Source organism: Rhamphochromis longiceps, linkage group LG7 (assembly GCF_057381845.1).
Source record: "Rhamphochromis longiceps isolate RC_006_pf linkage group LG7, R_longiceps_female_GT1.1, whole genome shotgun sequence".
In the NCBI taxonomy this organism is placed as follows: Eukaryota; Metazoa; Chordata; class Actinopteri; order Cichliformes; family Cichlidae; genus Rhamphochromis; species Rhamphochromis longiceps.
In genome coordinates this window covers 45,854,213-45,875,435 of record NC_140563.1, presented here as the reverse complement: position 1 = coordinate 45,875,435, position 21,223 = coordinate 45,854,213, and the positions used below count along the sequence as shown (strand labels likewise).

Below are 21,223 nucleotides of genomic sequence, written 5' to 3'. Positions count from 1 at the left end.
TAACCACCTGTAAGGTTTTGTGACTGTGTCTTTCACAGTTGTGATACAGACAAACAACTGCCAAAGAACTCAGACTACAGCTGTGGCTACAGCAGGTTACACAAAGACAGAATCAAAGGGTGAAAATAACATGACATACACTTGTTTGAATTGGATTTGATGAATTCTTCTGGTATTCATTTATACTTACATTTGGCATTTTTGGATTTCTGTGTCTATTTCCTTGTTTCAGCATCGTCTTAACGTTACCATAATTACATTTCTTTCTTTTTTTTTGTTTGTCTTATTTTTATGAGAAGGTACATTCATAAATACAGTGCTCTAGTAATTTACTCAGGTGTGTTTCTGAGAGTGTCTAAAATTTACTACACTATATCAGATGTTGATCTTCATTTCAGTTAGACAGGTCAGTAGAGGGAGTCTGAGCCTGACCCAAAACTTGAGTGGAGAAAACAGGATTCTATTATAGTCAGAGCGGTTTATTTTACATAGCCTATCAACAGGCCGAGCAGAAAGTCAATTAGCCTGCCACTTTGGAGGCTAACTGCACACACACACACACACACACACACACACACACACACACACACACGATGAGCTTTGTCAAATACTACCTCTAACTCCAGGAAAACAGCCTATCGTGATCAATACAGCTTTTAGTTTTGGATTACATTTTCTTCACAATATTATCGGTGTGGAGCTTCAAGTGAGACCACTCAACTTTACATTTGTGAGTTCCCATTTAACAAAAGAGCTCGGTTTTACAGTCAGTCATGTGCATATAAACAGATACTATGTCATTCCATTTATAAGAAATGTTCTCAGGCACATGGATAGAGAGTGCATGAGAGTTTGACTCACCATCCAAACCCAGGGCATCAGAAAGCATCCTGTCACCGTGCCCAGCCAGAGCTTCAGCACTTGTCCTTCTCTGGAAGAAATAAAAGTGGAAATACTGGAAGAAGCTCATATGTCTGTCATAAAACTGCAGACTAAATTTCAAACTCAGGTCAGCTCTTTTTTTTTTTAATACAATCCTATTTTTCTCCAGTAATATGAACTTACAGGCAACCTCCCATCATCTTCATTAGTCTTTCATCAGCAACCCTACATAAAACGATGAGTGGGTCATTTGTACTTATGTGTTTGTGAATTAGCATTAACTGAAACAAGATCGACTATTTCAGATTGGAACATGTAACCTGTGCTTCCAGGTTAATTATATCCAGAGAGGAGTAATAGGAAAAATCTACAAATGGTAATGACGACAGAAACTTATCATTTAAAATAAAGAATTTAACTAAGGCAGGATAAGATTTCTGAGAGAAAAGCTTCCCAGGTGCCACCTATGTTAAATACTGTTCCTGTTTCAAAGAGAAGCTTAGTACGGAGATTTTAGGATGGGAAGACAGACAATAGCGGACAAAATATGAGTGAATGAATGGCAGATGGAAAAGCCATACCTGTGGAAAATTCTTGATGTGAGATGCTCTTCCTTCAGGGAGTGCACACAGAGGAGAAGAAGCTAAAAGAAATGATGAAAACATATAAAGTCCTGGCAGCTGGAAAAGGCATTGAGCAAAGCCTGTCTGTAACTGGATCTCTGAAAGTTTGTATCTCGATATACTCCATTTGTCTCTGTGCTCATGTTACATGAGTGTGAGGTGATGAGCTAAAGTCTTCATTATTGCTTTTCTTCTGCAGTCCTGACAAAACTTTATAGGTAAAAACTTCTCCCTCCTCCCACATATTCGGTCATTACCTGTGCGGTCCTCAAATACTGCTCCTATTAAGCTTGTTAATATGCGGCAGTGATCTCTGCCTGGATTGGCTGTCCTTGCTTCCTGTAATTATAAGGGAGGAAACTTGAGGTGAAAGGTCGCAGCTTGCTAAGTTTAGCCCTGTGGACAAATCCAGACATAGGCCAGTATCTAACCACAGTGATTATGAGTATTTGTGCATTTATGTGCACCACACACGTAAATATGATGCTATTTGATTTAAAATTCTGATTTGTCTAAAGCCACATATCCATCACTTGTGATTCCTCATCATTGCTACACATTTCCACCCGTGAAGGTTTCAATCAACCAGATGAAGAAATCTATTGGTTAATTACTCTTAGTCAACACTGCAGTCCATACAGAGCTCTGTGGGAACTCCACCTGACATTTTTCACAGACAGGGCAGCCCTCATGCTGCTGCATAACAGGCCTAACAAGTAGAATATACACACACTGTGTTAGTCATCAGTGCCAGAGAGTCCACCACACTGAAACACTTGTAGCAGGAGTCTGCGGTAGACCACAAAGGGCTGCCTTGCCAGCCACCCTCACTTGACATGCCATCATGCCTAAGGACAGGCGTGACTCCTGCCAGGGGCAGAGCCAGGGCAAGAACCGGGTGGTGGGCGGTGGTTTGATCACTCTCAGTGAGTTTAATATTACCAATAAACACTCACTCTGTTGTGCCTCAAAGAGCCTCTCTGTCTTGTAGAGAGTTAGAGGGGCTGCTGTGTTCCAAGACTACACCACAGGCCTGAATGAGGTGTATTGCTCCCACCGGGCTCAGAGATAGTCGTGTAAACATGAGACGATGTCATAGACAGTTTACTTTGTGTCATCCGTTCAGTGGTCAAGTATTTCCATCAACCCTATGCCACTGAACTCTCACAGAGAGAACAGCCCCCCACATACAAGCTCCTGAATAATCAGGCCCCATCATGTCTTAAAGACCTCATGGTACCATATCATCCCAACACAGCACTTCACTCTCAGATTTGCTGGCTTAATTGTGGTTCATGGTATATTTAAAATTAGAATGGGAGGCACAGCCTTCAGGTTTCAGGGCCCTTTTCTCTGGAACCAGCTCTTAGTTTGGATTCAGGAGACAGCCACTCTCATTACTCTACTCTCAAGGCTAGGCTTAAAACTTTCCTTTTTAATAAAGCTTATAGTTAGGGCTGGATCAAGTGCCCCTGAATCATCCTTTAGTTATGCTGCAATAGGTATAGGCTTCTGGGGGATTCCCATGAGTATTTCTTCTTTACTCATTAGGTCTTTATACACCACTCTGCATTTAATCATTAGTGATTATTTATCTCTGACTCTCTTCCACAGCTCGTCATTTGTCCTGTCTTCCTCCCCTCAGCTACAGATGGACGCCCCTCCCTGAGCCTAGTTCTGCCTGAGGTTTCTTCCTGTTGAAAGGGAGTTTTTTCTTCCCACTGTCGCCAAGTGCTTGCTCATAGCTGGTTATCTGATTGAAGGGTCTTTACATTACAATATCAAGCACCTTGAGGCAACTGTCGTTGTGATTTCGTGGCATATAAGTAAAATTGCATTGAACTGTTAATACCTTCAATCTACCTCTAGTCATAGAGGCAGTGTAAATCTACGTATTTTATTCCCCTTGCATTATCTACATCCCAGCTGATCAATAAGTACAACAGTGGCAAATCAAATCAGTCACAGTGATTACATTATTACATAGACTTTGATTATATCATATGATCTTTATCAGCTGATGGAGTTGACCCAATTTGATTTTGATATGTAATCAGTTTAATAAGTCAGATTAAGCACCAATAATATATTATAAGTGAACTACTGGGCTAACCTTATCTGGTGATGAAGATGACCGTCATAATGGACTGGGCTAAAAACACCACAGCACTTTACAGGAAGGGCCAGAGTCGTCTCTATTTTTTGAGGCGACTGAGGTCCTTCAACATCTGCCAGAAAATGCTGAGGATTTTCTATGAGTCTGTGGTGGCCAGTGCGATCCTCTATGCTGTTGCATGCTGGGGGAGCAGGCTGAGGGTCGCAGATGCCAACAGACTTAATAAACTGATCCGTAAGGCCAGCAATGTTGTGGGGATGGAGCTGGACTCCCTCAAGGTGGTGTCGGAGAGGCGGATGCTGTCCAAGATAAAGACAATGTTGGATAACACCTCCCACCCACTCCATGACATGTTGGTCAGTCACAGGAGCACGTTCAGTGAGAGACTGAGATTACCGAAAAGCACCACTGAACGACACAGGAAATCATTCCTGCCTGTGGCCATCTCCCTGTACAACGCATCCACTTAACACACTGGTTACTGCTACAACTACACATGTTTCTTTTTCAAATATTTATTTATAAGTGACTTATGTATGTATGTATGTATGTATGTATGTATATATATATATGTATATATTGTACTATTCTTAGTTAGCGTATTGTCTGTCTTGTCTTAATGTTGGTTTAAAATGGAGCACTGTAACAAAAAATAATTTCCCCCAGGGATCAATAAAGTATTCTGATTCTGATTCTGATTAATCAATGCAATGAAAACAACTTTGAATATCTTTCGCAAAATTGGCCAAATTGTCGAATTTAACAGGGGAGACCTTGATAACAACTTTACTCAGTGGATTAAAACAGCTGTCTCTTATCATAACGCAACTCCGAGGCCATTGTCCATCTGATCAGGCATCAAAGATGTACCGCCGCGATCAATTTAAGCATCATCAGCACCGTCACAGACTCCACCAATAACGCTGTCCGGCGTCGCGCAGATCGCCCGCAGCTGCTGCCACTAAATAACCCCCCTCGTAGGGAGCCAAATAAGCATTTCGGCTGAATTCATTTGAACAGCAGCACGGAAAACAAATCACGGACCCCTCCGGGTTTCACTGACGAAAGTCTGGACATCCACTGCACGAGTACTTTCCAGTGCAGCTGAAACTGCGCTCCCACAGAGACAACAAAAGTATACTTACCGTCTCTTCTTAAAGCTGCACAATAAAATCCCAGCCGGTCCTGATTTCAGATCTACTCTGGTCTCTTATTTGTGCCCATGCGCCTCTACGTCTGGAGTTTTCCAAGTGTAGGCTACCGATAGTTTTTGGAGGCTGCTTAAATCTCGTGTCCCACAGCTCCCACCTCTGACGTCTTGGAGAATGGCAATAACCTGAGCTCCTGCAGTTATTTGAATATCACTGGATATGTTTTCAGTTATTCCTGAATCTCTCACACTTTTTAGCCTATAGCAGTTACAAGACAGAAGACCAAGTATAGTTTCTTTAATTCTTATACAGACATTTGTAAGCTACTTAAATTTCTTACTGAAGTTTAAGTGCATGGTGCCCGTCTGCCTGCCTCTTAAGCTTCCCCTCATAATAATAGTTATAGCAGACACATATCAAGCAGTGATACATCACACACTCGTCTCAATGCTTTCTGTCCATCTAACGTCTCATAAACAGAGCATAAACAACAACAGTTTTGATCTAGCGTCCGGTGCAAAAGAATTGAATAACATGGTTTTGAAATGATGCATGGCAGCCAATGTTGGACTGTTTTATTTCAATGAATGCATAGAAGGTGTGCAAAACAAACAAACCAAAACCTGACAGCAGAACTCCACTTTTGAAAATATATTTTAAAATTGTTTTTTGGTAACCTGAAAATCCCACAAAACTGTGATTGAATGGTTTAGCACAAAATAGGAAAAATAAAATGTGTTTTAATGCCAGGAGCTGGTTCAATACCACTGGAAGCATGCTCATTCAAACATTTAACTACTGAAGTATAGACTTTACAACATGAACAGAAACAGCTGGATGTCCCTACTTTATTCACTTGACATTAGCAAGTTTTTTCAAAATACTCCTGGATGCATCAATAATAAAATGAACGCACAATATATAAATTGCACATTTTAATAGGTTACTGCCTGGTTTTTTCATTTCACTGTGATAACTAAACAGCACATCATTTAAAGATTTTACTAAAAAATTACTATTAATAATATTTCCCATTGTTTTGCCAGACTGAGTGATCCCTGTCGAAAATATACTTTGTTTTTATTATTATTTAAAGTTAAATAAGCTTAATTTTTAAACCCTGTAAACTAATTTTTTCTCATCTTCAGCACACCACCACCACCACACGGGTATTAAAAATGCATCGGTGTAGATACGGAACTGACAAAGAAGTCAACAGTGCACTGAATTTACTCTTGCATATTCTATTAAAAGTTATGTGACATAACTAATGATAATAGCTAATACCAATACTAGAGCACAGAATGAAGCTTACAGTGGAATCTCTGACCAAATATTATTATTATTAAAGAATGCCAGTAATCCAGTTTATTTATTTATTTTTGTTTAAATCAAGAACATATTTAACATTTGCTTGAAATATAACTTGCTGCAAACTGATGCCCCCTCTCTCTCTTATGTATATTCACAGAAGGTCAGCTCAGATGTTGACGGTGTGGGCGTGTTTCTTGCACAAAGGTTTGTCTTTCTTGGAGAAGAATGCCTGACCCTCCAGGTTAGTAGAGCACACCTGTAGAGAGAAACAAACATAATATAGTTGGTTTACTTAATGCGACATTGGCAGTATTTACTTATGTGGATTTCCAGCTCTTGTTGCACAGAGAATTAATCTCCTGAACATACCGTGCACACAAAACAGGTGTCGTGCCAGGTGAATCCTAGAGCCTCCAAGAACTTGTCCCCTGCCTCAATGGGGAAGTCGCAGCCATGACAGTTGGTCCCAAACAGGTTGTAGTAGTCTGAGTGAACAGCAAATGTTAGTCTGTTTGAACGAGACATTGTCTTTATTTTCTTTACAAAACATCGCTTAACCTTTTTCACAGTATGGCTGTCCGTCCTCCATGTGAAACGTGTTGCCTCTGATTGGGAGGTGGCAGGCCGAGCAGACGAAACAGGACACGTGCCAGGTCTGTTTCAGGGCATTCATGATCTCCTGTGGAGAAAAGATATCAAATTAAACACTTTTGAATCATTTTTGTATTTATCACGACAAAATGAATTAAAATAAAGTGACTATTTCAGTGTTAGCAGATGGATAGCAGCTCCTGCTATAAACACATGATTGTACACAGTTAACAATATTAAGGAAAGTTAGCTACAGCTTACATATGTATATGTGCTACAATCATATTACAGCTCTTTTTTTGAATATATGTCAACACACAGTATGTGCTGTATATTTTTAAATGTGCAATCACACACACTTCAGTGGATTTGATCAGTGTTTGCTTCATTTCCTGGAATAGAGTGGAGGGTAATATGAGTTTCTAGTTAAAGCGGACAAAGACACTTTAACCCACCCCCAGAATCTTCTGCTGGCAGCGGGCGCAGGTGGGAGCAAAGAACTGCTCATAGCACTGCACACAGTACACCTTGTTCCCCTCCTCTACAAATCCATGGTCTGCCAGGGAGGAGCGGCAGTGAGCGCAGTTGAACTCCTCAGGGTGCCATGCCATACCCATGGCCACAAGGAATGGTCCCCTGGTGGGATTGAGCACAGATCATAAACATAAGCAAAGCACCACTTGAGGAGTTTTACATAAACATTCTGCATAATAAGCTGTAGGCTGTACAGACCTTTAGACTTATTTAAATGTAAATGTAGCTGATGAAGAATGTTTTACTGTTCCAAAGCTCCTTTGCCGAATGCAGTTTTTCTGACGTACCTGATGATATTGTTGCACTTGCAGCACATTGGGGTCCGCGTACCAGCTGGGATGTGCTCAGCACGCTGTACCAGAGAGTTGAGGTCCTCAGGATGTGGCCGCGGGGTGGGGCGGTCTGGTCCTTTTGGAGCAGGATTGGTGATTTTGCCAAATGAAGGAAGTGCTCCACCCTTAGGAAAACCTAAATGAGAAAAAGCTATGGGTCAGATGACTGAAGAAAACGAAAAGAAAAAAGATAAAGTCCTGGTTTATGTTTCAAAATGAAAGTGAACAAACAACTAGTAGTTACTAGATGCAGTTAACAGAAAAGAAGAGGTTAGGGGTGTGTGTGGTCGGATGAGGAATGGGAATTTTTTAATGACTTCAGTGCCTGAACCATGACAGATCAGGCTTGGACAGAGCCACCCAACTGTGATTTTCCTACTGAGGCAAACAAATTCCAAGACACCTGGAAAAACAGAACGGTTTTTAACAGAAACTGATTCTTACTGGAAGAGATTTTTAGGTCTTTAAACACAAAGGACAGTGAGACTTTTAAAGCTGGGGAAAATATTTTCCTTTTAGGCAGCAGCTCTTTCACCTCAGTCTGTTTTTGTGGCTGTGATTTTATCTCTTCCCTCCTCACAGCTTTAGAAAACAGGCATAGAAAAGCTTTTAATCCAAACACAATGAAAAATGATTCTGATGTGATGATGATGATGATGTGCAGAAATTTAAATTGTGAAAATGATAAATTTAACTTATAAACACTGTAAATCTGAATGATGCATGGCACATTCCACATACTCGGCCCCCTTTCACAGATATGTGCTTGTTTACTTGAACTCAGGCACTTGTTAATCTGATAAATAACAGTCAACAAAGACCTCACTGTGTCGCCTCCTGCTCTCTCTCCCTCTGAGGAACCTTTCAGCAGATGTTTTTAAAGGCTTCCAGGGAAATACTTTTGGATGCACAGTGCATCTGTTCATGTGCGACAGCATGCTTTTATCATACAGCTGGATTGATAATAATGATCACAGGCTGATTCCTTTCAACAAAAAGAAAATTTGCATTACTTCCTAAAGTTTTCATGCCAGGGTTTTCTGTATTTAAAGAGCAGAATAAAACCTCTAAAACCTATAAAACATCACTTTCACAATCTATTTGGCTAAGGGGATCTTAGGAAAAGCCAATAATCTAAGCACATTAACTGAATAACTCTGGCTGTTATGGATCTCATAATCTTAAATAGCTTGGTGTCAGATAAGATGAATGGGTGCTGCCATCTGTAGGCTAGAAGCAACAACTACATCACGTGATCTATGTTCAAGGCAGAAGCAGAACCGTGTAAGTGGCTGTAAACAACAGAAGTAGGAAGAGAAAGGGGAGGATTTCTGTACAGGATGTTACTCTACCTGATGGAGCTCCAGGCTGATAGGGGGCTTTGTTCTGGGCTGCAGGACTTTTAAATGAGGAAGCAAGGACAACCTTGCCATTTGTGGGTGCCACTGCAGGTTTGGAGTATGTTTTCGCTGCAGGTGAGGTGTGCACAGTGGGATTGGTTTTCTCAACAGACTCACTAAAAACAGATATACATATGTCATAATTCAGCAACACACAAACACACGCACGCATGTGTGCACGGTAATTTCTCCATGACTTCAGAGGACATTACATTGACTTTTTGATGCAGTATAAACCCATAACTACTACTTGTTTGGCCCTAACCTATAGTTAGACCTGAACCATGTTTTCACCTTAAGCTTTAATGACTAGCAGTATGATGAGTCACTGGCTCACATTTGCATAATCAACCGTCTTCTTTGACCTGAAAATGAATGTGTGTACGGAACCATTTTAACCACGTCTACCTTGATGTAAGAAAACTTGCAACCGTTGGAGAGACAGTGACAGACGGCAAGGGATCCCAGTTAGCGATCACTCGGCAGACCAGCTTTGCTCCAACAGGTTAACAATTTGTACATCTGGATTATTTTTCAGCCAGATCACATTGAATCTTATCAAACAACTAGGTCTATGTGTTACAACAGACTTGAGGTTTTATGTTTATCTGTAGTTTTGATCATAATCCAATGTGTTTTCTCTGTCTTATGCTGTCTGTAATGTGTTACCGTTTGAATGACCAGTAACTCATAAAAAACAATCCAAGTAAAACTACACCGAGAAGTTCTTCTAGTGACAAGCATCATGAAGAATAGTTAACTGTTTCAAACTGGATGCCATTTTGAATAATGTAATGCAATACAGTTCTGCAGAAAACAAAACATCCTTACTGCTTCCATAGGAATTAAGAGGCTGCGTAGCTACTTCCAAATGATTGAGTGTGAGCAGCATAAGTTTTGTCATTTTACTGGTTTGGAGCATTTAGCATTTGTGTTGTGCTTAAACTAATGCCCTACAAGGTGCAGAATTGTGGAGTTTTTATTACATGACTGGAAATTTTAATTTAAATTCTTCATGTACAGAAAATTCTTTCACATCACACACATTCAAAAACTGGAAATTTCTTACTGGCAAAGTGCCTTTTTCCATCACAGAAGAATAAAAGAAGAAAAGAGTGGAAAAAGATCAAGAGCAATACAGAAAGAAGTTTATTGAGGTAAAATCATACAAGGTGGACAAATATCACTTAGGTTAGTATAGAAAATACAAGAAAAAGACACAGAAAATGCTCAGAATGATACGGAATAAGATTAAGAGTGGAGGCTCAGATATGAACAACTCACTACAGAAACGCATACTATACACTACAGAATCGTGCTGTGCTTCATGTTCAGTCAAACACATGTACTTCCATGCATGAATCATTTACATATTTAAATTACATGTCACCAGAAAAAATATACTTTAAAACTATTTTTGCAACATAGTGTGTTTTCGTGTTACTTTAGAATTGGACATTTTAAAAGAGTTTGCCAAATGAAAGGTGCAACTATGCTGCTGCGCAAAGGCCGACAATGTAAATTTAATCAAAAATCAAAATTAAATAAAGCATTAAGCAAAACAAACCCTTTTCTACTACACATTTAGCACTCGTGCTGAAACGCCATGATGCCAGTCTCTCAGCTTGTTGTACTTGTGTCCTATAACTTCTGGGTCCAACTTGTTCAATCTGATTTGCCCCGCGAGAAAGGATTAAAGAAAAGAAGAGAACAGGGAAAGGTTGAAAGGTTAAGTTAAGTAAAGATAACACATGCAAGCAAGGAAGCAAAGGCATGAATTAAGGAAGTATAGAAAACCTACTCTTTATAAACTTTTATTAATTAAACAAAGCAGATGTGTAATAGTCACTTCTCCCTTAAGAAAAGTTCTCTGAATTAAATGTCACTAACAGAAGGAGAGCAAGAATCTCTTCTTGGCAGAGGTGCTTTTACCCACGTACCATTTAACAACCCACAACGCGCAGAGTGAATGACACACTGGTTGGTTGGGGTTCTGGTACAGCGGGCAGACTGTGTTTACTGCGGATTAACTCAACTTCAACATGAGAAAAGCTGTAGAAATCACGGCCTACGCTAAGCCAGTGGCTGTCTCCACTCACCCATCTTCCCCCCCAAGAGCTTTGAAACTGGCTTCTCCAAATTAAGAATAATTCGAGCGTTAAGATCAGGAAATCAGTGCTTTACTTTAAATCACAGGCTCGTCCGTATGCTTATACAATTATTCTGAGGGCCAATTCTGAATCCAAAACCTCTGTGATCAAGAACTTCTTATAACAGTACAACTGCCAAAGCAGATGCATTTCTTCCTGCAAAAGTACTCAAAACGCAGACACCCAGACAGTGAGAAAAATGAAACCAGACAGAGGGGGGGGGGGGGGGACCCTCAAACATACACCAAATAAGATTACAGTACTTACTTCTTTCCACTGTTGTCTGGGGTTTGTTCTGCAACAGAAAATAACCAAAAACACCAATGAAAATGAAGCTGAATGTGGATTAAATAGTCAGTGAACATATATGAAGACACATGCTTTTATAATTTAGGGGCTGTGGACATAAAGTTTATCAGCTTCTGAAGGAAGGCAAGGCCAGGTTTTACGCTCAGCTTTCTAAAGGTTGTAGCTTTACCTCTACTCGAACCTATTTTAGGCTCATTTTGTGATAAGACTTCCTGAACTATTCTCCAGTTGCTCAGCTGCAGACACACCACACACAACAAATCACATGTGTTTCACACCAGTCTGGTAAGTGTGCCTGACAAAATTAGAGGGAAAAGACATCTGATCTTACTTCACTGAAGTGAGCCACTGTAAATGTCATCATGCATCTGAAGTGATCCACAAACACTTGCACGCACTACCCTTAGAGCTGGAGGAAAAGCCCAAACCACAGCCTGCTCATGTAACATCAAATGTCACTTACAGTCAAAACTGTAATATGAAATAATAAATCAATCATATGGTGATGAAAGCTTTTTTCTATTATTTGAGGAAGCTGCAAAATCACTATAATCTACACCAGCAATAGAAGTCCGAGTATAAAAATGCTGTTATTTGAAATATTATACTAGAAGTTAGCTTGAAAGAAAGTATAAATATACTATATAATATAAATATAATACAATTAATTAAATTGCAATTACAAGCAGTGGTTTAGAAACTGGAATTTAACACTGAACTGATCCTTACAGTATTTCCTGGTTCCTAAAATAATGTCCGGCTAGTTTCAGCATTTTATTTTGGTACACACCGTTCTCAGTGCCAGTCATCTGGGCCAGGATACGGAAGGAGCGTGACTGGGAGGTGCCTGTTCGTGGGTGCCAGTCCTCTGTGTCCTCAATCAGACGCTTCTTGCTGGCATCACTTAGTGGGGATGAATGATTCTCAGGCTGCACAGCGGCTTTCCTTTATAATTAAACAAATAAGAAGAAATCATATTAAGGACGTGGTAAACTTTTGTGCTTTAAACATGCATCAAGGAGGATAATCTCTGCCCGACATAACACAAATAATGAATTTAGTACAAGTTCGAATATTTAACACAGTCAAACCATTTTAAATGCACACTTGAGGTGTAACACTCTTGCCATCACGGCAACCAACACACACGCTGTGCACACATGTGCAAAAAGCTCAGTACTGAGTCAGTATCAATAGAAGGTGCAGCTTGTAGATGCAGGTTTCACACTGTGACCTAAAAGCTATTCGATTTTTACCTCCGAGGTCTAGCTGGAGGTGACGTTCTGCAGGCGAGCAATGAGAATGTACAGAGGAGAAAAGGAACAAGGACAGAAATGATCTGAAAGTTAAAGCACTGCCCAGATTTTTCTACATTTCACTATTGGAGTAAAAGTCAGCCAGTGAATAAAATCTATGAAACGTCCTTAAAAACTCTGCTTAATGTCTAATGCTTGATGACACGAGTTAAGAGAAGCCAAAAACAGTTTAATTCAACACACGGGCTGCATGTTAACAGCAGGGAGTGACTGAGAAACGACAATGACCACAATTCACCACAAGATGGGAGTGATGTGCTCTCGAATTAAGGGCTCGTCTTTTCCACCCAAACTAATTTTACCGCACTCTGGAATACAATAAGTGTAGTGTTCGAGTACTGGTCTAAGCTTTGGGTCGATTGAATGTCAAAAGCCCAAGTTTATGTAAGCTGCTCCACTATGTGTTTGTTTCAAGAGAGAGGAGACACGGTGCGATCAAAAAGCGCACAAAACAGGCTATTCTCAACCAAAACACAATACACTGGCTGTGATTTGATTGGCCTTGAATAAACACAGTAGCAGATGGAGCCAGACAGATGCAGAGCTGAGTGACTTAAGAGGCCCAGTGTGATGACAGGCCAGACTTCACTGGGTGTAAACACGGTATTAACCAGCACAGAGCCTGATGCTACTAAAAAAATAATAATTAACAGTATGAAGTGACCTCCTGGCTGGGTGTCGTGTGGGGGTTAGAATCAGAGATTGGTTATTTACAGGGTTTCACAGTTCCTTGGACCTTGAAATAAGCAAGTATGGTAATTTAATGAATAGAAACATAAGGTTTGTGAGGATTAGGTCAAAGAGGTGCAAGCAGCATGCCTTCGGTAATCATAAAGTAGAGAGATGTAAAGGCTATAATCACATTCCACATGGTTAGAAAGCTACTTTATCATTCACTGCACTAACTTGGTATCTGTCTCTTCTTCCTCCTGTGGGTAAAGAAAGGGTATATGGAAAATAATTGAAGCCCATAAGGAACATAAATAGACCAGTCGGAAAGAACAAGTATAGTTCAAAACACCCTTCTGAGAGAATGTGCATTGAGGAAACCACAGAAACCACAACAAGAAGACATGCAGGTTAACACACACACACACACACACACACACACACACACACACACACACACACACACACACCTTCTAGAGGCCAACAGTCCAAGATTGCAGGCAAAGAAAAGACTGACGAGATGGTAAAGAAAGCAGTTTTACATGTAAAGGATTTTGTACTTCAGTATCATGGCCCTCAATGTGTGTTATTTTCCATAGTTTATATACTAAAAAATAAATTCACCAATGTATGCACTCTGGTAACATAAATCACATCGCTATGACATATTTTTTCACTTGACAGAAAAAAATAATGAGTGGTAAACGTAGATCAGGCTACTGTAGCCCGGCTACTGATCCAAAAACCTGCTGATGAAGACCAATCCAGCCAAACTGCTTCCTCTGTGGTCTTTAGAAGTACATAGCTGCAAGGATTTAAGCTAATTAAAAACAAATGTTGATGCAAGTACTGCAGTTTAGATAGAGTATCTGTTCGACAGCTGTAAAGTGTAAACGAGCTCCCGCTGCCAGTGAGGTAAGAGCGGAAAATCAGATTAAGATATTTCATATTCATTCAAGGCAATATTTTAGGAAATTTGAGACACTACGATGTCTGTGGTTTACTGAAGCACATATTGTGTTTATATTTGTAAATAATAGTTTCCACCTTTAGTTCCTTTTAGATTGATAAATGGTACATACCCATTAACATGCTCTGACACTCCCTGGCTCTCCAAAAGACCTCGCCTCTGTCCGACAGCCACCTCACAAGCATTGGCATTGGAGTAAAGGTTAATAGGTGTGTTATAGACAGAGGGCTGTGGGACGTTAGGATGGGAGGAGGTGGTTGTCATTCTGGCAGGAGAGGAGGAGTTGGATGAGGAGGAAGAGGTGGATGAGGACGTGAAGGTGGAGCGACCAGGGCTGGGTTTGGGAACTGAACTGGCTGGAGCAGAGTCTGTGGCAGCTTGGCTCGACCTGAGCGGAAACGGAGGTTGCGGCAGTTGGGAAGGGGCAGCTGGTGTAAAAGCAGATGACTCAGAGGGTATAGAAGCGACTTTAGGAGCAGCCGGTGAGGAGGAAGCCCCACTGCTGCTGCCGCCAAATGGACGAGCGGTCTTGTTGTATGCAGGAGTGGCCTGACTTATTGGCTTGGTGTATGTGGTGCTTGGGGAAGGGTGAGTGATTGGAACGGGCTTAATGATTTCTTGAGGTTCATCCTGCATGAAAGTGAAGACAAACAACATGCACAAACAAGTTCACAACAAAACATCCCATGCATGTACTCTGAAACAGCATTCCCAACAGCACAGCACAACATGTAAATAAACTGTTTTCACACACTTTGTTTGTGTCATATAGGTTAAAAATGGTGCTCTGGGCCATTGGACATGCCAAACCAAAACTGTGGATCAACATAATCTCAGAAGGGCACAGCGAGGATGCTTACTTGCATGTAAACCTATACTATTTCATAAATAAATAGAGATGAAAATAGCTTAAGCTAATCTATTTTATATAGCAAATACACTGAACAAAAATATAAACGCAACACTTTTGTTTTTGCTCCCATTCCCCATGGGATGGACGTAGAGACCTAAAATTCATTCCAGATACACAATATAACCATCCCTCCCAAACAGTGGTCACAAATCAGTCCAAATGTGTGGTAGTGGGCACATCTGCTATATTGAGATAATCCATCCCACCTCACAGGTGTGCCACATCAGGATGCTGATCTGACATCATGAGTAGTGCACAGGTGTACCTCAGACTGCCCACAACAAAAGGCCACCCTGGAATGTGCAGTTTTTTGCGCTATTGGGGGTCTGGGGACCCAGAACCGGTCAGTATCTGGTGTGACCACCATTTGCCTCATGCAGTGCAACACATCGTCGCATGGAGTCTATCAGATTGTCAATTGTGGCCTGTGGAATGTTGGTCCACTCCACTTCAATGGCTGTGCGAGGTTGTTGGATATTCGTGGGAACTGGTACACGCTGTCGTATACGCCGGTCAAGCACATCCCGAACATGCTCAATGGGTGACATGTCCGGTGAGTATGCTGGCCATGCAAGAACTGGGACATTCTCAGCTGCCATCTGCCCTGAACAATGTGAACCATGATTCATCCGTGAAGCGCACACCTCTCCAACGTGCCAGACGCCATCGAATGTGAGCATTTGCCCACACAAGTCTGTTACGGCGACGAGCTGGAGTCAGGTCAAGACCCCGATGAGGACGACGGGCATGCAGTTGAGCGTCCCTGAGACGGTTTCTGACAGTTTGTGCAGAAATTGTTTGGTTGTGCAAACCAATTGTTCCAGCAGCTGTCTGGGTGGCTGGTCTCAGACGATCTTGGAGGTGAACCTGCTGGATGTGGAGGTCCTGGGCTGGTGTGGTTACACGAGGTCTGCGGTTGTGAGGCCGGTTGGATGTGCTGCCATATTCTCGGAAACGCCTGTGGAGACGGCTTATGGTTGAGAAATGAACATTCAATGCACGGGCGACAGATCTGGTTGACATTCCTGCTGTCAGCATGCCAATTGCACGCTCCCTCATTGCTTGTGGCATCTGTGGCATTTTGCTGTGAGACAAAACTGCACATTCCAGGGTGGCCTTTTGTTGTGGGCAGTCTGAGGTACACCTGTGCACTACTCATGATGTCAGATCAGCATCCTGATGTGGCACACCTGTGAGGTGGGATGGATTATCTCAATATAGCAGATGTGCCCACTACCACACATTTGGACTGATTTGTGACCACTGTTTGGGAGGGATGGTTATATTGTGTATCTGGAATGAATTTTAGGTCTCTACGTCCATCCCATGGGGAATGGGAGCAAAAACAAAAGTGTTGCGTTTATATTTTTGTTCAGTGTATTTTCCTTCATACCTTGGGTACTCCATCTTTAGAAGGGGCAGCAGAGGGCCTGAAAAGACAGAAAGAAGATTATTTAATCAGTGCTCATTAAACATCTTTTCAGCATCATTTTGCAATTGACTTGGTTTCACTAGACCTACTAAATGTGTAATAGAAAAACATGGTTCAAGTCGGGGCTTAATTTGTTTGTGGACAATTAATAGGTTTCATTATGAGCTGCCGAACACCGGTCTTATGTTTCACGTCTCTGTCTTTTTCCAAAGGCCCTATTCTCAGACCTGTTCTTAGGATTAGAGAGGATTTCCTAAGAATTTCTGGAGAAGGTGTAAAAGCATAATCAATATCAATTTCAACAAAGGCCACGGTGGGAAAAGAGAATCACTTCAAAGGACAGACATATGCACTTTATCCACATGCTTCAATTTAATGCAAAATGCACATCCGGTATAGACATCTCATGTACAACTCTCAACCATAAAGTTCACTAAAAATAGCGCGATTTACAAGCATGAATATGACCGCTACTGAATATTTACAAGCTGAATATGACCCTCCAAGGTGCTCAGGAACTTTTACTCGTGCACCATAGAGAGCATCCTGGCGGGAAACATCTTAACCTGGTTCGGGAACAGCACCATACAGGACAGACGAGCTCTACAGAGGGTTGTGCGGTCAGCTGAGCGCACCATCCGCTCCGAGCTCCCTGACCTGCACTTAATCTACAGCAGGCGGTGCTGGACCAAGGCCAGGAAGATCGTGAAGGACCTCAGCCATCCCAACAACAGACTGTTCTCTCTGCTGAGGTCAGGAAAGCGATTCCGCTCCCTGAAGACCAACACAGAGAGACCGAGGAGGAGCTTCTTCCCGCAGGCGATACGGTCTCTCAATCACACCACCACACAGTACTGACCCACACATACAGTTCTTACACACACACTGGACATTGTTTTCACTTCATCACTTAAATCACTTTAAGCATATTTGCACTGCACAAGACATAATGTGGATTGCACAACACTGGACATTATATTCTTCATTTCCGGTTAATACTTGTACAGCTGCTGTTATTGTGTATATATTTATTTATATTTCTTCATACATTCTTATATAGTTCTACAGTATATTGTGTATTTTGTTGTACAGTTATTTTATTTTCAACTTTAATTTATATATTTTATCTTATTCTCCCAGTTAAATTTACCCTTCATTCTAATTTGTGTTGTACAGTTATTTCATTTTTAACCTTAATTTATATTTTATTCCTTCCTAGTTAAATTTACCCTTTTTAATTTTTCATATTTATTTCCTATCTTATTCATAGCCTTTTCCTTTTTTGTTTTCTTTAGGTCACGAGCAGTTGTCCAAGCATTTCACTACTGTGTATGACTGTGTACGTGACAAATAAAATTTGAATTTGATTACTGCTAAACCCTAATTTAGAGTTTCTCTATGTAGAGCCTATTATGCAGCCTACGCACGTGGCTGACGCCAGTGCAAACATTTATCCCTCTAACAGACTGTGTTGATGTGGTGTGTTGTTACATTTCTAAGGAAGTGCACATCAGATTACGTCATGTTTCAGCACACGGTTTGAGAACAGTTTGCGGTTACAGTGTACCTGCTGAATAGAGTTAATGCAGAGAAACAAATAAACCATAACATGGGGAATTTAATTAAACAAAGGCTTACACAGAATTTTATACAGGCCTAAATGTAGAAACTTAATGGCTGCATGGAAAATTTAATTTAAAAAAAGTTTTGTAATTTACTGCCCAAGCTGTAAACTCTTCAAAACCCAAACGATATTCTTTAAAAACAAAGATCACTTTGCACCAATTCAGAGTAAAGGTATTAATGATAATAATCACAATGTGTGATAACAATGTCTTTGGCACCTAAACATGCTTTTTATGCATTCAAATAGATACAAAGAAATAGCAGCCTGGAGGAGGAAATATTCAACACAGTGATTAACAACAAATATATATCATGTGTAAGTGAAGCAACAAGCAAAACCTGCAGTATGTGTGAACTCACTGTAATTTAAAGCATGTTTTCTTCTGCAGCCTGCTGTTGAAGTGTGGGATAGATTTGATTTGTACTTATGACCAAAGCAGCTGCCATAATTTTAGCTGCTGTGGGAGAAGAGAGTAATCTCTTTTTCTCAAGATGTTTAGGAAAACATTGAAATCTGCATCATGTATGTACAAATATCATAACCAGCACAGTTCTTAGCGTCAAACAAAACTAACCAATTGTAAGCCCTTGTTAGGTAAATTTAAGGCTTTTAAAAGTGGACCCTACTAAGCTCTTTTCTTTACGCATATACATTTTTAGAGTCTACATCAATAACCTTGCATGTTTTACAATTCACAATAGTCTTTACTGATCTTATGCTGAGCCTTGCTGCAGCCCTTCAGCTCATTCTCTGTCTGAAAGAAACTGTTTTATGCATCTTTCTATTACTTTCTTGTGATTGGCTGTCCCTCATAAACCAGAGATGTACGGCTGCGATCATCATATGAGGGATATATGCTCTCACTGACATCATACAAAGACTCTTAGAGCAGTCTAAAGTGATTACTTGTACATATCCTTCTTAATTTCATAATTTGATGCTTGGCTATCTTGAGCCACCACCACTGTAACAGCATATATAAATAATGACAAGCACAAAACACGCTTAGTGATCTCTTAAGATTCAAATACAGACAGAGGCATTCGTTAACAATGTGTCCTATATTTGGTCTGAACATGAAGACAATGTGCCTCTTATGCCTCATTAAGATAAAACAAAAAAGACAGACAGTGAGTCAGCAAGGCTGGTTCCGGACCAGGAGCTATGGTATGTCCTCTGGCTCGCTTCCTTTCGCTGCCATCCCTTATAAGGAAAATAGTCAACAAATTCACGCATTTCCTTTCTGACTGTGCTGAAGTGCAATAACTGAGCCAAAACCAGGTTATTAAAGAGCCCCACCCTTCAACCAGATGTTGATGTCATCTGTGCCCTTACTTGCATTGACGGTTTTCCACTTAACAGTTAATATACAGTATGCTTATTTTCCAGTGTACTATTCCATTGCACCATTAGGCTATAGTTGCTTATGAAGGAAACACCACACTGTGCCAAGGAAAACAGCAAAAGGTCTAAAGATCAAACAGCACAGTCCATGAAAAACAGAAACCAGCCTAAAATGAGGCAGCATGTATCCGATATCAGTGTCGCAGACTGGGGCAGCTGGGCGGATTCACTCTGTCAGCCTTTTCCCAGAGCAAACTGAACAAACACTTGACAGGGTGGTCCCGTGAACATCTGGTCCGCTCAGCCCCTCTGCTATCCTAGCTGGACCTGCTTTTGTTCTCCTACGACAAAGAGACAGACACTGCGTAACACAACGGGCCCACAAGTGTGTATTTAAGGTTCAAAGTCCAGCTGTATGTGTTGGTTAAGCTCAGTTTAACTAGATATTCAGACCTAAGAGTGTCAAGGGTATCGTGACAACTATCTGTGTTGTACTTTTCATTATGAAGCTGGTTTCTGTTGAGAAGTATTCTCTCATTATAATTTATGGAAACTAACTATTATTTTATATATTATATAAGATTACTGGACTGTTTTCCTTCTGTATCAAAGCACCACTACTTGTATTACTGTATATACTCATGAAGACATAGTTCCACCTTTAGTATTTGTCTAATCGTGTGTCACAGGCAAAGATTTACGTGTTATGTGCACAAAATTCTAGATTATGCACCAAATGAAATGATGAATAATAAATATTAAATCTGGTTGACTTGTAAATTAGACACCAAAAAGATTTCTTCAGAGGAAAAAAAGCAGAGCATGGTTTTCATCAACATAGAGTTCTCAGTGTGCCCACTCTGTCACACACCAACACACCCACAGATCCAGAACACGAGAATGAGGAGGCAACAGGAGGAATCAGCCTGAGGGCAAAGCAATGTGACGTATTTCCACTCTGCCTGCGTCTCTTTGAGGGCCAAGAGAAACAGTCTGGCATATGGCATTTGACTGAATGATGGAGAGACACAGCTTTCTCAACACAGACATGTGCCTTACCAGCCTGCAGACCCGCATACCCACTTTTTGATGGAGAGGAAAAACTGCTCACATAGGAGTGGCCGTTAATTTTCCCCATACGCGTTTCACATGCATTTTCTGATGTTGGAAAGAATCTATAGCAACATCTGTCTGATTAAAGCTCAGATATGACACATGGGAAGATAGGGCTGAGGATAATTCATGCATACAAAAGGTTACATTATTCCAAAACCTCTGCTGAACGAAGTCTGCCCTGTTATGTTTAACTTGTGCAAAACTGTTGGAACTTTGTAGCTGATGTGGAAATCACAATGTGTTTTGTCAGACATGGAAGAAAGAAGATGAACAAAAACAAAAAGTGAAAGAAAACAACTAAGTTCAACAGATATGAGACATTAGGGGATGTGGTGGAAAAAACATTTTTTTTGTATTTGTGTTTTTATGCAGCCAGCTTATCCGGTCAATGGCAAAACTCGGCATGTGTTTGGCACAATGCTTTTCCTGTCTGT

General features: G+C 40.8%; 2 protein-coding genes across 4 annotated transcripts in view; both read right to left on the bottom strand.

Moving 5' to 3' along the window:
• The window catches only part of bmpr1bb (bone morphogenetic protein receptor, type IBb), a 57,129-nt gene extending 52,251 nt beyond the window's left edge, over positions 1-4,878 (bottom strand). Inside the window, exons 1-4 of the mRNA XM_085413895.1 lie at positions 4,767-4,878; positions 1,763-1,844; positions 1,464-1,525; positions 862-931 (exon numbers count right to left, since the gene is read on the bottom strand). The gene's annotated coding sequence lies outside the window, so the exon portion shown is untranslated. The remainder of the gene's footprint in view (positions 1-861; positions 932-1,463; positions 1,526-1,762; positions 1,845-4,766) is intronic.
• A 440-nt stretch (positions 4,879-5,318) lies between these two features.
• The window catches only part of pdlim5b (PDZ and LIM domain 5b), a 35,974-nt gene continuing 20,069 nt past the window's right edge, over positions 5,319-21,223 (bottom strand). The window contains exons 4-14 of one of the 3 annotated variants that reach the window (XM_085413890.1): positions 16,664-16,700; positions 13,625-13,647; positions 12,659-12,685; positions 12,193-12,347; positions 11,361-11,388; positions 8,896-9,059; positions 7,499-7,679; positions 7,133-7,313; positions 6,645-6,765; positions 6,456-6,571; positions 5,319-6,342 (exon numbers count right to left, since the gene is read on the bottom strand). In XM_085413890.1, the coding sequence (XP_085270016.1) occupies positions 6,253-6,342; positions 6,456-6,571; positions 6,645-6,765; positions 7,133-7,313; positions 7,499-7,679; positions 8,896-9,059; positions 11,361-11,388; positions 12,193-12,347; positions 12,659-12,685; positions 13,625-13,647; positions 16,664-16,700 (1,123 nt within the window). In that variant the 3' untranslated portion in view covers positions 5,319-6,252. Of the gene's footprint in view, positions 6,343-6,455; positions 6,572-6,644; positions 6,766-7,132; positions 7,314-7,498; positions 7,680-8,895; positions 9,060-11,360; positions 11,389-12,192; positions 12,348-12,658; positions 12,686-13,624; positions 13,648-14,469; positions 14,988-16,663; positions 16,701-21,223 lie in introns of all 3 variants that reach the window. The other 2 variants (XM_085413891.1, XM_085413889.1) reach the window with 2 other exon arrangements.